Here is a 17,930-nt window from a genome sequence, read left to right on the forward strand (position 1 = left end):
TCACACTTTCGGTGCTTGTTTTAGAGGAAAATCTGCAGAATTCTATGAAACAGATTTTAGGATGCGTTGGATAACTGCAACTGTGAGTACTACACTTTTATGTCTAGCTCAAAGAACAAACAAATACACTAAAATATTTAATAAACAAACATCCAAAGGACAAGGAATGTGTAAAAATGTGTAAATAAAGGCTGTTATATTTCTGAACTGGTGTGAGATCAGGCTACCGTTTGCCAGTTTTTTTTTTTTGGTTCAAAACTTTTCCAACAACAACATGTCGCAAAATGAGAAGTTTTATATATCTGGGGGGATTTTTAATGGATGGCATCTGGTATGAACACATTGTAAAATGAAGACATTTGGTTTACATGACAGGAGATATAAGTGGAAGAGAGCAGGAAGACTGATGTCGAGGCATAAATATCCTGACAAGAGTTTTTATTGCAGTGAAACATCAATATAAAATCAACCGATTCAAATTTGGATGTTGTTAGTTTTAATGATCTGAAAACAGTTCAAATAAATCTTCATGCTGTGAATTAAATCGTCAGCCCTCATACCAAAATAAACAATAGTAAGTGAGCCTACATTTGATCCAAGGTAATGTAATTAACTATGTATTAAATTAGCTCACTGTGTAAATCTGAAGTAACTAAAGTTCACAGCACCATTGTAAACTCATAGTAAAAGTGTTATGTTATCACTCCTCACACTAATGTTATCACTCTTCCTGGAACTGTGACAAAAATTATGAATTTACGCCTCTCGCCGTTCAATCTGTCACTATAATTATAACCAAAAACAGGATTCCTGTGAGAACAATAATTACAGTGATGATGGCTGTCTTGTGCGTATAAAGCTATTTGAAAAAGACAAACAAATGACAGCGACTGGCAGAAATCTAACACTGAATGATAGTAAAAATGAGAATATTTCTCTGTCAGAAGCAACCGTGTCATTACCAGGGACTGAAAGCTGACCGTGAGGGACATGTGTCTGTGAAAGACAGCTGGCCCTTGGGTTCGTCAAAAGTGACACAATGTTTGTTGATACTTTTCCGAATGTCAGAACACTGACGGGTCAAGAGTGACACCTGACATTTGCTACTGCAATCTAAGAATCAGGACAGGGTGTTGCTATGGAGACCTGGCTTAACAACAGTTTCCACAGCAATTTGGAAGAGAAAGTCATGCTAAAGTGGTTGTCAGGAGCTACCAAGAGATTGCTGAAATGCAAGGGCATTGCCATGTGGCTCAAAAAGACATAAGAAACCAAGTCCTGAGTTCTGACCTGTGTTGTATGTTATAAAGGCCACGTTTTTATTTGAATAAAAATTAGAAACCACACAAATGCTTGAGAATCTCACCCAATGGATCCCGGAGGAGGTTCTGCGCTATTTGGAAAGAACATCTGCCGCTTCTGTTATAATGAAGGGCAAAAACGGCAAGCAATGTCACCAGCTCAATGCTCCGCTTTTCACCATGGAGGAAAGAGGAAGACGTGACTAAATAGGTCATAACTCAGAATTCAGTTTTTCTGAAAATAGCCGTGATTGGCATTCGCAAATGAGGGGAGAAAATGATTTTATATTAAGTCAAATTATTTTTTGGCGGTTTTTGGCTTTATGCTCTTTTGCAGTCACTTTTGGTGACAGGAAGTTATTGCAGAGAAAGTGAAAGAGTGGAATCACTATTTGCTATTTTTAGTGAGTGTACAGATGTTATTAAACGAAGGGGCGCATTTGTTTTAAACTGACAAAATTTTGTATATGCCTTTGTGTGATTATCAGCCTTGAGTGAGATCAATATGTTTGGTAATTTCCACAATAAGAAAATGTTAAATTTGTCTGGTAAAATCTGCTACACTTTACAAGGAGAATCAATTTGTTAACATTAGGTATCATGAGCAAAAATAACAAAATTGATGTTAAAAATGTTGTTAAATGTAAATTAAGGTGTGTATATATATATATATATATATAAAAAATAGCGCGTTAAAGACTTTATATATTTATATATACATAATTAAATAAATTTTTATGGCTGTCAAAAATAGCGCGTTAACGACGTTAATTAGTTGTTTGTCGTTAATTAATTACGTACATTTTTTTAACGCATTTCACGCATGCACAGTGTGACAAATTATTCAGGTCAGGAAAGCCAGGGAAGTGGTTGGGAGCTAGAGGCGAGATGGAGCAAGGTGAGCAAAGTGGGCCTATTGACGGATAAGGCTGTCATCGCAGCCCTGGACAATCAGGAGCACAAACTCGTTTTGCCGACCGCAGCAGAGTGGGATAAACTGCAGAGGCTGGAAACACTTCTAGAGCCATGCAGGTAAATCAGTCTGTAATAGAGACCTGCGCGGGACAGATTTTTCAGTCCCGCTCCCGCAAGATTCTGTCCCGCGCCCGCCCGCCCCCGCAGAAATATCTGGTCCCGCTCCCGCACAATAAATATATGCACAATGAATCTTTCACATTGTCTACACATTGTGTGTTAAAATGAGAGGATTCGTGAGCACGCAATTTCAGCACTGCGGTGAGTAGATTCAAACTTAATCACTTCTGATTGGCCACTGCGTTCCAGAAATCAACAGCTGAGTCTGTGATTGGCTATATTGCGCAACCCTTTAAACACGTGTTATAAATAGAAACTGTGCCTAGCTTGTGCATGTCTATCATTTTAATGTTAATGTTGGTTGTTCTTTTTGCTTTTGTGTAACAGATAAATAACAATTTATATATTTTAGACACTTTGTTTAGATCATTTCTATTTTGCGGGAGTCCCGCCTATCATTTTATTCTCCCGCATCCCGCACACACATGAGTCTCTTCCCGCCCGCACCCGCACTCGCCCATCAAGAGTTGTCCCGCGCCGCACCCTACTGTGTTGGGTCCCGCGGTACTCCCGCGGGAGTGCAGGTCTCTAGTCTGTAACTTATCAAATAACATTCCTTTGATTGTTTTCTGGAATGAATTAAACCAAGTCAAATATCAATAACATGTATGTATGTATGTAGTGTTTATTTCGTCAGACGAGACGAAATATGTTCGTCAATGACCTTTTTTTTCATGACTAAAACGAGACGATGGCAAGACTGCACCACTGTCCAAAAACGCTCACTAAGACTAAATTAAGATGAATTTGACGAAAAAAGACTAGACGAAAATGTTTTGCATAAAATAAAAACTAAGATAAAATCTCTCTTAATTTTCGTCTACAATCGTCTCTGCTTTTTCATCAGCTGTTACACCTTTAAAATATTCAGAACGAGCTCGGATCCCGCTTATTACATTGCTACCTACCAAATAAATCAATAATTTGACACAAAATTATGATTTAAAAAGGAGTTTATTGATTTAAAAACGATTGTATTGCTTCCGCTAAAGAAAATAGTGCGCTCCGTCTCTACAGTTATAATCCTGTGTGTTCAAGGCAACGCTCTGTTTTTCATGGCGACGGTGTGTTATAGTTAGCAGCGGTCTGTTATCAAGAAACTAACAAAAAAAGATATGTGAATGACTAAATATGACTAAAACTAACAAGGACATTTGGCACAAGACTAAGACTAAAACTAAATTAAAAATAGGTGGCTAAATTAACACTATATGTATGTAAAAAATAATAATAATAATAATGATAATAATAATATGTTGATAACCACTGTTCTAATAATACACTGTCTCTGTGTGCATGTGTGTGTTTGTGTGCGTAGGTATGGATTAGGATTAGGTTAGGATTCAGGTGTAATTGCAAATAGTGATTAATCCTTATTAATCCACTGAAAATTCTGATTAATTTGATTAAAAATTTTAATCATTTGACAGCCCTAATATATATATATATATATAGGCCTATCACCTAGGCTGCATTTATTACATCAAAAATAAAGTAAAATGCCATTAATTTAGAATAACTGTTTTCTATTTGAATATATTGTAAAAAGTTATTTCTGTCTTCAGGTCACATGATCCTTCAGAAAATATTCTAATATGTTGATTTGCTGCTCAAGAAACATTTCTTGTGATTATCAATATTGAAAACAGCTTAATATTTTTGTGAAAATTATTCTTTGGCAAATAGAAAGCTCAAAATAACAGCATATATTTGCATATAATTTTTCTATTTTTGCAACAATGTGAAAGTTGCGAGTCTCAGTACCAGCAGTGATTGTAGGTGGGGGGAGTGAATGTACAGCGCTCTCTTCCAACGTCAATACCACGACTGAGGTGAGACCCTTGAGCAAGACACCGAACCCCTAAACTGCTCCCCAAGCCCCGCAGCAAGAATAGCTGCCCACTGCTCTGGGTGTGTTTTCACGGTCTGTGTGTGTGTATGTGTTCACTACTCACTGCTGTGTGTGCATTTGGATGGGTGAAATGCAGAGCACAAATTCAGAGTATGGGACACCATACTTGGCTAACACATCACTTTCACTTTTCACTGTCTTTACTGTCACTTTTAATCAATTTAAATCATCCTTCCTTAATAAAAGCATTCATTATTCCAAAAAAAAAAACTACTGACCCCAAACCATATATTGTATATATATAGATGACTTCAAAGATAATAGACATTGGACTAAAAGCTGTAAAACTTACATCTCACAGAAAAATAGAGAACTATCTATCTAAAGCAGAAGTATCTAAACACACTCTGTGACTTCATAGGACCATACCATTTTTATAATAATCAAAGCCTTCAGAAACATGCAAACCTGAATGCATTCACATACTTTTGAAACACTGTAATCACCCTGTCAAATACAGTAAATTGCACTGTTCAGTCACTAAACTGACATTGACATCTATAATAATCTTTCACTTTTTCCAAAACTTCTGCCTGCAGCATTGATCTTCACCTTGTAGCCAGTCAAAAAACAAGCTCTAGTGAAGTGTGAGGTCATTACTCGTCTAATGTAGGGCAGTGCTGCTTTGTTATGGTCACGCTGGTGGAATCCACTCAATGGGATCACAGCATGAAGGACTGATTAGAGCCCAAATCAAGAATGACTCACAGAAGAGGACTGGGCAAATCCAGCAAATAATCGCCTCTGTATCTCTTGGGTGAGAAAATACAGGATTTTGGTGGTGGCAATTCAATTCCCATCTCTTGGCAGAAAACCAATTTGTGGGGTAATAAGGAAGGCACCGATTGGTGCTTTTATAAATGATTCACTAGAATAGTCTCCCAGCATCCATGCAGAAAAGGGAGCAAGTTGAGCGACAACTGTGAATTTTTTATCGAAGCTATTCTAAGGGTGACATTACACCTGACAGGACACTTTTAAAAGTAAAGTGTTTCTTTTGTTTCCTCACACTGCATTTTTAGGACAGACTGGCTAAAAAGGATGGAAAACTGGAAATGAATTCATGAAGCACATGACACAATATAAGCGTCAGATGCATTTCTGTACTATTTACACATTCATGCATATGCTGAGTGTGAAACCACTCACCCATTTGCTCATTCAGTACACTCTAAATGCAATCAGTGTGAGAGTAAATAAGTGAATTCATTCACAGAAACCGCACTTTGTGTGACGTTTCAGTCACACAGCATCCCAAATGAGGGGAAAAAAGTATTTAATCTAATCTGATCTTTCAGACCTAGACATATTTCCAAAAATATGATTAAAATCACGTTTTATTTAAATTGTTGTTGTTTTTTTCCCCACAGTTATTATTCTGAGTTGTGACATGAAAACCAGCAGAAAGGGAAAAATACAAGTTCATTTCACTAGACTGGTAAATACTATGACAGTTTATTTTTAATATTTGGAATTAGTTCTTATTTTTGTTTCATTTAAATTGTAAAGTTTTAGTAATTTTGTTGTGTTTTTTATTTCAGTTTTGTTGAGTATAATAATAATTAAAAATGTTGCTTTGGCAACATAAGTTTTTAAATATTTTATTTTATTTCCGTTAACATTAACAAAAATGTAAGATGTATTACTTTTATTCAGCAAAGATGTATTAAATTCATCAAAACTGACTGTGAATACATTTACATTGTCACAAAAAAAAATCTATGTCAAATAAATGTTGTTTTGAACGTTCTGAAAATGTCTTGTTAAGCATAAGAGATGTCTTTAACATAAAAATGGTATCATAATCATGAAGAAATAAATCACAAACATATTGTTTGCAAATATATATATGAAGAGTTTGGTTCCAAAATGCTATAAATCCATTTTGATTAATTTGAGTAAAAATGTGTTTTCGTTACCAAAAAAGTGGTAAGATGAAAACCACTATTTTGTTTCAAACTTTTTACATAGCATCTTTAGGTTATAATAACATTAAAAATTCAAATCCAGATTTTGATTTTCTAAGATTTGTTATAAAATCTTATTTTTTATTCCCCAAAATGCAATAAATCCATGGTAGTTTTTTTTTTTTTTTTTTTTTTTTTCAAAATACAATAAATCCATTGAATCAATATGAAAGTTATTTTTCAAATTGAAACTGGTGAAACTGTTGTTACACAACATAGTAAGTTGATCCACATATGACAGCCTCTGAACTTGGTCAATACTAATCTTATATACAGGCACTATATATACCGGCATTACTGTCTAGAGTGCTTGGAATGGTGCGCTGTGATTGGTTAAGCGGATATATCACATTCTGCAGAGAAGGGAGACTGGCGTTTGTCGCGGTTTGGAAAAAAAAGGGAGAAAACATGACCTAATAACTCAGCAGGTATTGCATTTTGGCAGAAACTCAACTTTTTAAAATGGCGTTTATCGCATTCTGGAACCAAACTTTTCATTAAGCGATTTCCTACATTTCATGGTCACTGCTTAGTCCTATTTAAAGTTATCCTAACAGGAATAGAAAGGCAGTTTTTTAAGCATACTTCATAAATTAATTGTCTTCTGAAGCACAGTATTTAAAATCCTAAATTGGATATTTAAAAAAGAACTCTGAACAAAATTAGAGAACACTTACAGATACCTCCAATTTATTGGTGCTAATTTCCTTAATTATATGACAAACCCTAATTAACTGGCAGCATTCCTCTAATTTTCACTGAGATTGTAAGATGGCAGATCGCTGTAAGGTGACTGAAACCCTGCGACAGGAGGTTGTCCAGATTAAGGCTAATGGGATGACACTTTCAGCCATTGCAATAGAAGCTTTTTGTTCAAATCTGTGATTTCTCAAATATTGCAGCATTGCAATGACACTAATTCAAGTCTCTCAAAAAGTCTGGTCGTCCACATAAGACAAATGCATGAGAGGACAGGATAATGCAGACTCTCAGTGGGGTACCGGTTCAACGCTGCAGCTGGAATTACTGGTCAGTTCAGCGCTGAACGGGGTGAGGATCTGTCTCTGCATGCTTAAGAGAAGTCAGACTGAAAGTGCACTCTGCAGTGACCAAACTTCTCATCCACAGAGAGAATTAAAAGGCTGGGTTCACCTTTGCTGAGGAGCATGTTGTGTGGAGAGAGGAGAACTGGTCCAAAGTTTACTTTAGTAATGAGAGCAAGTTAAATTTATTTGGGTCTGATGGGAAACATTTTGTTTGGCATCAAACTGGGGAAAGACTGAACCCCGAGTGCATAAAGAAGTCAGTGAAATGTGGAGGAGGAAGTGTCATGGTTTGGGGGATGTTTTTTGCAGCAGGAGTTGGGCTCTTATACAGAGATACATGACAGGGAGAATGCAATTGTTTATCAGAACCAGCAACACGCAGTTCCTTCCCTGCAAGCATCTCCCAATCAGCCTGCAATTTTCATGCAAGACAATGAAGCCAAGAACATTAACAAGAACATTAATTAAATGGCAAGCCCAGCATCCGGACCTAAAGCCAAGATCAAAATCTCTGGAAAATACTACACTGGATCATAGAACTGGAACTGGAACCACTACAGTTACCGAACTACGGAAGAGACTGGAGGAAGAGTGGACCAAGATCACACCAGCGCAGTGTGAGAAACTAGAGAGTTCTTCAAAGCAGGGGCCTCTACAATTCCTACTCATTTTTGACAGCTATAACTCTCAACATTTTTTGTTGTAATCTTCTTTTGTGCTACAGTGGTTACTGTTCTCTAATTTTGATCACTGTGTTTTCCACAAAATAAAGTTTTTTGTTGAAATGCCTTGGTTATTTTGTCAGATTTTTAATGTTTTTTACAGGAGTACCTTATGCTCATCAAGGCTGTATTTATTTGATCAAAAATACAGGAAAAAAAAAATAATATTGTGAAATATTATTAGGTTGTAAAATAACATTTTTCTATTTTAATATACATTAAAATCTAATTTATTCCTGAGATGCAAAGTTGAAGTTTCATCATCATTACTCCAGTCTTCAGTGTCACATGATCCTTCAGAAATCATTCTAAGATGCCGATTTATTATCAGTGCTGGAAACTGCTTGGAACCTGTGATACTTTTTTTCAGGATTCTTTGATTAATAAAAGTTAAAAAGAAGAGCATTTTTTTTAAAAAGAAATATTTTCTAACAATATACACAATCTTTCAAAAGTTTGGGTTCAGTAAATTTTTATTCTTTCTTTTTTTTTAAAAAGAAATTCAAACTTTTATTCAGCAAGGATGTGTCAAACTGTTAAGAGGTGATAGCAAAGATTTATATTGTTAGAAAATATTTATATTTTGAATAAATGCTGCTCTTTTTAACTTTTTCTTCATCATCAAGGAATCCTGAAAAAGTATTGCAGTTTCCAAAAAATATTTGGTAGCATAACTGTTTCACATCATTGATAATTCTAATAATAAATCAGCATATTAGAATGATTTCTTAAGGATCGTGTGACACTTTATACTGGAGTAATGGTTGATGGAAATTCAGCATTGCATCACAGAAATAAATTATATTTTAAATGATATTAAAATAGAAACCATTATTTTATACTGTAATAACATTTTGCTAGTTTACTGTTTTTTTCTGTATTTTTTGATCAAATAAATGCAGCCTTGATGAGCATAGGAGACTTCTTTAAAAAACATTACAAGTCTCACTGATCCCAAACTTTTGACCGGTAGTGTATATATGTAAAATATATATATATATATATATATATATATATATATATATATATATAAAATGGTCACACTTTGACCCCTTGTTCCAGACTGCAAACAGCTTAATGAGTCGAAAACGTCAAAAAATTGGTTTTTTGATGCCTGTCTGAACAAAACCTTGGTTTACCATTCCACAAGAAGATTAAATTACTTTTTCAATTTCACACTCTTTCCTACACATTGTACTTTCCCATTTATCGGCGAGCATCATCACACATTTTCATTTGATCCGCTCTGCGCCTTACATCTCTTTCATCAATACTGGTTTGTCAATCGAGAAAATTCACAGAGCTGCACAAAGGTCAGAGTGAGCCGTGAACAGCGCCACGGCTCCACTTCTCCGCTCCCCTGGGCCTGTATGGTCTCCTCTAGCAGGAAGGACAGCTAATTGTTAGCGATGTATTAAAGAGCGCGACAGGGTTTTGTTGAGCTAACAGAAATCAATACTGGTAAGCCTCAATCTCGACGGGCCGAGTGCAGCTGTGAAAGGTGACAGGAGTGGAATGGACAGAGCTGTCTCAATGAGCAGAAAAAAGGCTGGTTTCTCTTACCGATCCATTTGTCGTTTCCGTACCAGGACAGGTTGCCTTTTGTGCTGTCATAGTATCCAATCTTCTTGTAGCTCCCACCTGAGGGAAAAAAGCAAGAAGTTAAATGTAAGATGAAAAGCCTGAAAGAAAAGTGTATATGAAACCACTTCTCATGCTGACATCTTCTTCAGCCTCAACCCAAAACAAAGAGACCCTCATCTGTCCATGAATTAATTTTGTACTACAAACAAAAAGAACAATGTAATGATATTTTAAAAGCTTGTATTAAACATTTTCTTGTGTAAATATAGCATCTAATTAACAGTGTGTCAACTAAAGGTCACATTAAGAAAACTTGCTTGCACTAAGCACTGCAATAAAAGCTTCAAAAAAGGCCTGACTCGACAAATCTGAAAAAGTAGTCGACTTAGAGCTGCATCAATGGGTCGAAGATTAAAAAAAGCCCAACTGGACCGATCAAAGTTAATCTGAAAGGGAACATATTGTTAGAAAAACTTTGCTCTTTGGAAATCAAAGACTTTGATGTACTATGTAGACAAACTTTAACAACACAAAAATTAGACTCTCTCACCAGTTCAGACCATTAATTGAAACTAAACAAGAAATATGGGACATTCAGATATCTTTAACACTAAAATACGACCGCAGACACAGAGAAGTAATGAGGAGGAAATAGGATAGATGGGCTTTTCTTTAACTACAGGCAGTTTAGGCCCTGTGGACTTTTAGAAAGTTTCTTTTAGAAATGTTATTTCTAAAATAAGGACACTTTTCACACTCTCGCTAGTTTAATTTGTCTACTAATTATGTCCAACAGTGGACATCCATACATTTTTGTCTTTTTTGTGTGCGTCATTTACATGAACAGTCAACAGAACAGACAAATATACAATACCACAAAAATGTAGGATGTGAACATTTAAAATGCATTTAAGTGCAATACTGGTATTATCATTATATTCTACATCGGTTTTTCAGTTTTGTTTGTACCTTGCAGTTGCTCAATGAGAGTCCAAGCCATACGTGAACCTTGAGCATCAAACACGACATGACCCTACAAGACACAAATGAATAAACAGAAACAGTTAAAGATGTTACACCATTACAAAATCATCATTTAAGAAATCCATTTGTGACTCAGAAATATAAAAGGTAAAAATCAAGGGAAAATAAAGGCTGAATCATCCTATAATCAGTTTGAACTCAAGATTCATTGTTATCATAAAAATGATCTTAAACTGATAATTATAATATTTAAAAATTAAATATGCAATATTTAAAATCTAGACAAAACTAAAAAAAAAAAATAACAATAATACATATACATAAAAAAAATAAACAAGTTTCATAAGTTAACATATTTGTTTATCTGAAAAACAATGCTACAGTCAGTTATTCTCCTTTGAAAATGTGTGTTCTGGGATGGAGTGTCGTTCTCTGTTTTGGTTTGTGAAACCCGCCCACTGCCAGTTTACCCAATTTTATGTCATCACCCCAGGTTGCCAGTTGGCGGAAAACACAGTGTATTTCATTTCATTCATCGTCAGGTGCGCTCGTTCTTGTTTGTGTCATCACAAACAATCTGGCATCAATCTGGCAACCTGTCAAGTCTGATGAGGAGCAGCCGGGTGAAAAAAACCCTCTCCGATATTTTGAATTTGGACTGCAATACCTACTTCAACACTCGGTGTCAATCCTATATACAGCACCTTTAACAGACTCTCTGACACGTCTAAGAAACTATCTTCTGGAGTATTTTATCTCAATGTTTTTTGACAGCTATTTTTCATCAACTCACAGACACTCCTTCAAACGAGCTGGTGTTGAGGGCTCGGTAAATCTCAGCAGTGATTTCCTTGTTGTTGTAGTTAAAGTCCTCCAATGTCCAGCCTTTGGCCCTCAGGGGGGCCACTGTTTTATTGAGGGCCAGTGCAAGAGCCCATACAGCATCATACGCCAGCGGAGCTTCCTGAAATCCACCCGTTTCTTCTGGGTTCTTCCCCCCGAGACGTGACATCAGCTGGGCCAGAAACTCTTGAGAGGTCTGTGGAGGGTTTTTGAAGGATTTATGATCCCATCATGACATTTTTATGAAATGACTAGGTGCATATGACTTTCTTTTTTCAGACAAATACAATTGGAGATATATTAAAGAATGTCCTGGCTGTTCCAAGCTTTATAATGGAAGTGTATAGTGGTCAAGGTTTTGAAGCAAAATAGAGTGCATAAATCCATCATAAAAAAATACTCCACATGGCATTTTTGGGTGAACTATCCCTTTAAGATCCACTCACCAGGTTGGAGGCACCGCGGACGGTCTCCGGGTTTAGCATTACGATTTCAGTGGTGACGTGCCCTTCCACGGCTTCCGTCATGTTCTCCACTGTGCAATTGATGGCTGGATCTTTGATCTTAAACCAGTTGTCTGCGTACCAGCCGATGAGGAACCAAACATACTTCTTACCATAGAGTTTCTCTTTGAAGACCTGCCAAAGATGAAACCATGTTTTAAAGGTTTGTGCTTAAGCAATAATCTTATTCAATATTTTAATCTCTGTTAAGCCTCAGTGAGTTAACTCAAGCTGAGTAAAAACATCGAACTGAATAGTGTGGAATTGATATAAATAAAATGACAGCTCAGATGTACTTGTAAAAAGAATGGTAATTGTCACTTGCCTCACAAAACACCTTTCTGGCTTCAGTCTCGTAAAAGAGGCCGACTATGATTCTTGCATCTTGACGCTGGAGACGTATTAGAGAAAAGAAAACAAGACACAGAGACATCACACAATGTGACGTACTAAAGTATCACTAGGCCTGATTTACATTCAGTGTTTTATGCACAATCCCAAAATTAGCATAAAAATATGTGAATGTGAACAGCATAAAAGATATTTGAGAATCTATCACCATTTCTTTCTTTTTTTTCACCATTTGCCCTGGAAGTGACGATTTTGTTCTCTTGAAGACGCAAGGCTTTATGCATGCATTGTTTGCACAATAACCTGATATTTTTGCATAGATTAAATTTGCAGCATGAATGGAAACACAGCTAGAGACAACAAATTATTTATTTCTTATATTGACTTTACCACGATTTGTTGATTTATTTTAAATGTATAATAATACAAATTATGAAACACATAGTTCTAAATAAAATAAATTCTATGCTTTCGATAAGATTAAATGTGAAATTATTAAATATACATATTAAATTAATAATTACTATATAACATTAATTATATTAAAATAATATTTATTAGAATTATATTATAACTGTATAAATTATGATTTAATCAGCTGCATTAAATGCTGCTTTGTGTATTGGTTACCCCAAACAGCCTACAGATAATGAACTACATTACTTGCTCGGATCATTTTTTATTCTGATAATTATTTATTATAAATATGACTCTCTATTGAACATTACTACTGTATATAAAAGCAATAAGCCACTTGAGTATGTGGGTTTCAGTGATTTAACCATTTGTAAGAACACTTCTTGTGACTTATTGCTTTAATTACTCTGTTTGTGACATGCTTTAAAGGTGAAGTGTGTAATTTCTGCAACATGAGCAGAACCAAACGGAATTGCAAAAATAATGACCATTTTCAAAAAGCTTTCCTAAACATTTTCAAGGATTCCTTAGAGTTGTCTCTGCATAATAAGATGGGAAAGGAAAATGTATTGTAGCATTGAAAAAAAAAATCACGCACATGACAACATTTAAGGCATTTAAGGCTGAATTATATAAGACTAGGCATATGCCAAAATATTTTAGGCCAACCATTTAAAAAGACAGTCTCATGAGATCTTCATGCAATATAATTTTGCAATAAAAAATGCTGTCTAACTATTCAATAATAGCTGTCAGTAGCAACCGAGATAGTATCCAAACCGTCACTTGATCTGACAGAGGGGACCGATTTTTCTGAGTGTTGATTTATTTCACATAAGATTTTCATGCGCTCTGCCTGCTAGCTACCCGACACAGGCTGAGGAGAGGAAGTGAGCGGCTGGTGAATTTTTCATCAAAGCACCTTCAGGTTTTTGACAGCCACTGCGGGATCCGTGAGGAAGCTCTGTCTAACGCTTATCTCGATGCCGGCCTCCTTCACACGCTCCTCCAGATCATCCAAAGTCTGGAGAGAGAAAGAGAGAGCGGTGAGACAGCAGGACTGACAGGACAGGAGTGATGATTGTGGAGAGCAAAGGAAAGACAGGAAGAGCGCACATGAAAAGATCAAGGAGCGAATGAAAGAGAAGAACAAAAGGAGGCCATGAGATGAATGGTCAAAGCGCAGCAGACCAAAGTAAAAAATAATGACAATGCAAAGGAAATAGAAAAAAGAAAACAGTCCAGAAAAAAAGGTAGATGGAAAAAAGATGGTGATATGACCCCCGTTCCAAAACTAAGTGACCATTGTAAGGCGATATAAGTGCACTCCGGAAACAAAATTATCATCCAAAAATAGTTATACTTTTTATAATATATAAATAATAAAGAAATACTCATAATTCATTTAATATATAATAGTATCATAAAGTATCATTAAAAAAAGTTGTTAACTATAATATCAAGATCAGGGTTATTATTATCATTAACTAAAACTGAAACTTACACCAAATACATTAAAAACATTTTTTTTTTATTAAATTTATTTTATTTCAGTTTAAAAACAGTTACATTAAAATATATAAAAAAAAATATATGTGTGTATGTGTGTTAAAACATAATATACTTTTTTAAATAAAATTTCACATAAAACAAATGAATAGATATACTTATAAAATTTCATTTTATTACATGACTGATTTATGATGCCTGTGTATGAAGTTTCATAGAAGGCAATGAGGCAGCGTATTTTTGAAAAGGTGCCAATGAGACACCTGACAAAAATGAATGGAGGAATATGGAAAAAGAAAGAGGATGTGAACAGGAGAGAAGGACTGGGATGAAAGTAAATGACAAAAAGAGATTAGCTGGTGAAGAGATGGAGGGGGATCATTAGCCTATAGTGGAATTACACTAGCTCAATATTAAATCGATGCATGAGAGATTTATGACTTGGTCAATATTCCTAGCAGCCAACATGAAGAAAAATGACTTTAAAAGTCTTTCATCACTTAAGGAGTGAATAATCAACCACGGTCTTTGCCATTCACTCTGAGGTATTAACCTTAGAGTAAAGGGGCAGTTAAACTCGCCAACAATTTTAAGACACACAGGAAACCACTTTTCTTGTAAATGACTTCCTTTAAAGGGGTCGCATAATTTTTTTTACATTTAATTTCCCCCTGAAGTCCACTTATAGCGTTCATCAAAGATTTTTTGCACAAACACAGTCATAATTTAGTTTTTATGACCATTTTCCATTTCCACCCTATTAGTGACCTTTACAATTTTTATGCCTTTTTTTGCTGTGTGTTTATGGCATCTTTGCATGTGAGATGCAAAGGCTTTGCAAAAGCCTGTACTGTATTGTATGTGCCGTAAAAACTGTGAAGATCTTTTTTTAATAATAAGACATGCAGAGCTGTAGGTGCTACACATATAGCCAAGAAGAGCACATAGCTGGATGGATTTTACTACATTTTCCCCTCATTATTAGTTCTTTGAGTGGTCAATGAATATTTTGGTGTTTAGTAATAACACTGCCCTATCTATTTTACCTCCTTCTTCTGAGCACATCAAGTCACTAAACACCAAATAGGTGTTCTGTGTAAATTTATGTGGATTTTTTGCAGTTTCTGTGTAAGTGGTAAGATGCAATTGTTTTTGTGGTTTCACTAGGTATCAACCAAAATCTTATTTGCCACCAGAACACACACACACAAAATCTTGAAAACCTGGTAGCAATAGGAAACCACAGCATGACTAGAGTATATGGAGTAAGATAAAAAAGACAAAGTTTTGGATGTAGGACTGACTGAGGTAAAAACTTCAGTGGTCTGTTGGATGGTGGCAATCTTTGTCCATCCCCACTTCTGGAAGAGGCGCACACGTGTGGGATTATGCAGAGTTGCTGACGGGTGCGTACGGAAGAAAGTGGGAAAGCGCTGGCGGTTGGATAAAGCTGGAGAACTGGAACCGTATGAAAACTACAGAGAGAGAGGGAGACAGTAGTTAAAAAGGTGGACGGATAGAGAGAGCACACTGGAAAGATTTACTCAGCTGTATGGTTGACCTTATTTGATACCTCTGAAAAGAACGAAACGCAAAGCAAAAGCAGTGCAAAAATATGAGTCAGATTTCTGCACACACTGGAAGGAGGGTAAACGTCAACGAAGTGAAGCCAGAAACCTGAATAAATAAGCCAATCTGTATCTCTACATCCAATGCTGACGTGCCAATACTTGCTAACCACTTTCTGCTTCAGAAATAAACCTTTGCATTTAAAGCTATGAACCAGGTTGCCTGATAAAATACATTCCCATGCGAAAAAGAAATGTGCTTAATTGTATTAAATCTTTAAACAACTTTTAATACAAAGTGCACTTTGTAAAACTTTAAACCATCATGTTTAATAATATTTTTTCATGCTTTAAAGTAGTACACTTTATTTGATGTGTTGACTAACATACCAAAGAGGTATTTGATTATAATTTTAACTGTGTTACGCCATATTACATTTAATATAATTTAAATGTACTAAACTGCAACTTTACACATTAAAGTAACACTTGTTTTTCTTATATATATATATATATATATAAACATATATATATATATATATTATATATATATATATATATATATATATATATATATTAAAATATACACATGATATCAACTTTCTTGAGAAATGCTGTATTACATACTGTATAAAGATCAAAAATGCACTCTAAAGTTCAGATAATTCCATTTAATAAAATTTAAACTATAATATATTTTAATTTAATTGCAATTAACTTGCATTAAAGTGAAAGAAAACATTATATTTAATTTGCACTTAAGTATATTCTTTTAAAGTATATTATTTCTGTAACAAACTTCTTTTAAAAGTACGCTAAAATGTTATTCTTTTTCACAAGAGTTGATTTGCCTACACTTGCATGTATAAAGTTATTAATTTTTCATGAGCAATCTACTAGAATACAAACCCATCTGTCAAAAAAGTAACTGAAGTCTTATAGGTTTCCCTGGAGAGTTGATTTGTTTAAAGTAAACTCACTTTTTCCAACTTTTTCTAAATTATATGCAGCAAACTTTTTTCACATGAGTAAACTCGTCTGATAAGACGTGTAGAGAACATTACTCTCCAAATTCCTGCTAACCTCGGCGGATACCAAAAGATTGAAAGAGAATAATTGGAAAAATTAATTATGTCAAACTGCTAAGGGTATCTCGTGTATTTTATTCCTTTTTCACTTTCACACTTTCTCATTCGTTTCTTAGACTTCCTTGAGAGTCTCTTTTGACAGATTTAATTTGTCAGTTTTTTCAAGTGTCAACTGCACAAAGTTAATAAGATCACAAGTCCAAATTCATTTTGTTCCTTGACCCAAAACACAGAGCCGCTTGTTTTGTGTAGCAATTTTGCATTAAAATCTCAAATCTGGTTGCAGTTAAGGCTGTTAAACAACTGTTTTATCATTTTACCATTTTAATCAGTGTTTAATCAGGAATGTATGGAAGCCTGTTTCCATCACAGAATTTAAAAAAAAAAAAATGTAAAAAGGTAATTTGCGACTTTATCTCAAAATTCTGACTTTTAAAAGTTTACATGTGACAATTCACTTTGTTTCTCGTAATTCTAAGTTTATATCTCATAATTCTGTCTCCAACACTTAATAAAAAATTAAAAAGGTACTCATAATTCTGAATTTCTTCTCACAATTTCAAGTATATATCACAAGACATTTCACTTTTTCATTTGACTTTTTTTCTCAGAATTGTGGATTTAAATCTTCTTTCCTTGTATCTTCCAAATCTGGTTTGCAATTGAAAATTGTGAGATAAAAAGCTGCAGTTCTTTATGTTTTCATTCCATGGCAGAAACAAGCTTCCATAGGAATGACAACAAACCAACTTCCAAATCCGAAACTCTATAATGTTCTACAGTCAAATCCAGGTGAATGGAGAAACCAACGATCAGCGATACAGATATAATGAGTTCAGACAGAAATGTATTCATAGCAGACACACCACTATAAGGTTCCACATGCGCGCTGCCTCAGCCACCAGCGTTGACACAGAGCTGCAGCCCGGCATCAAGACGATCTTTATGGGCTCTGTGTACAGCAAGTCATACAGCAGTTTAGTGGCCTCTCCTGGATCACACTGAAGAAAAGAGAAAAAGAACATCAAGACGGTCAAAAT

At 35.1% G+C, this 17,930-nt stretch overlaps 1 protein-coding gene across 1 annotated transcript in view; it reads right to left on the reverse strand.

The window, feature by feature from the left end:
• Positions 1-17,930, reverse strand: part of LOC109099263 (gamma-aminobutyric acid type B receptor subunit 1-like) — a 30,511-nt gene extending 12,581 nt beyond the window's left edge. Inside the window, exons 1-8 of the mRNA XM_042771468.1 lie at positions 17,757-17,930; positions 15,539-15,709; positions 13,648-13,749; positions 12,283-12,348; positions 11,901-12,092; positions 11,405-11,650; positions 10,597-10,660; positions 9,607-9,684 (exon numbers count right to left, since the gene is read on the reverse strand). Coding sequence (XP_042627402.1) covers positions 9,607-9,684; positions 10,597-10,660; positions 11,405-11,650; positions 11,901-12,092; positions 12,283-12,348; positions 13,648-13,749; positions 15,539-15,709; positions 17,757-17,915 — 1,078 coding nt within the window. The 5' untranslated portion in view covers positions 17,916-17,930. The remainder of the gene's footprint in view (positions 1-9,606; positions 9,685-10,596; positions 10,661-11,404; positions 11,651-11,900; positions 12,093-12,282; positions 12,349-13,647; positions 13,750-15,538; positions 15,710-17,756) is intronic.

Source organism: Cyprinus carpio, chromosome A15 (genome assembly GCF_018340385.1).
Source record: "Cyprinus carpio isolate SPL01 chromosome A15, ASM1834038v1, whole genome shotgun sequence".
NCBI classification, from domain to species: domain Eukaryota; kingdom Metazoa; phylum Chordata; class Actinopteri; order Cypriniformes; family Cyprinidae; genus Cyprinus; species Cyprinus carpio.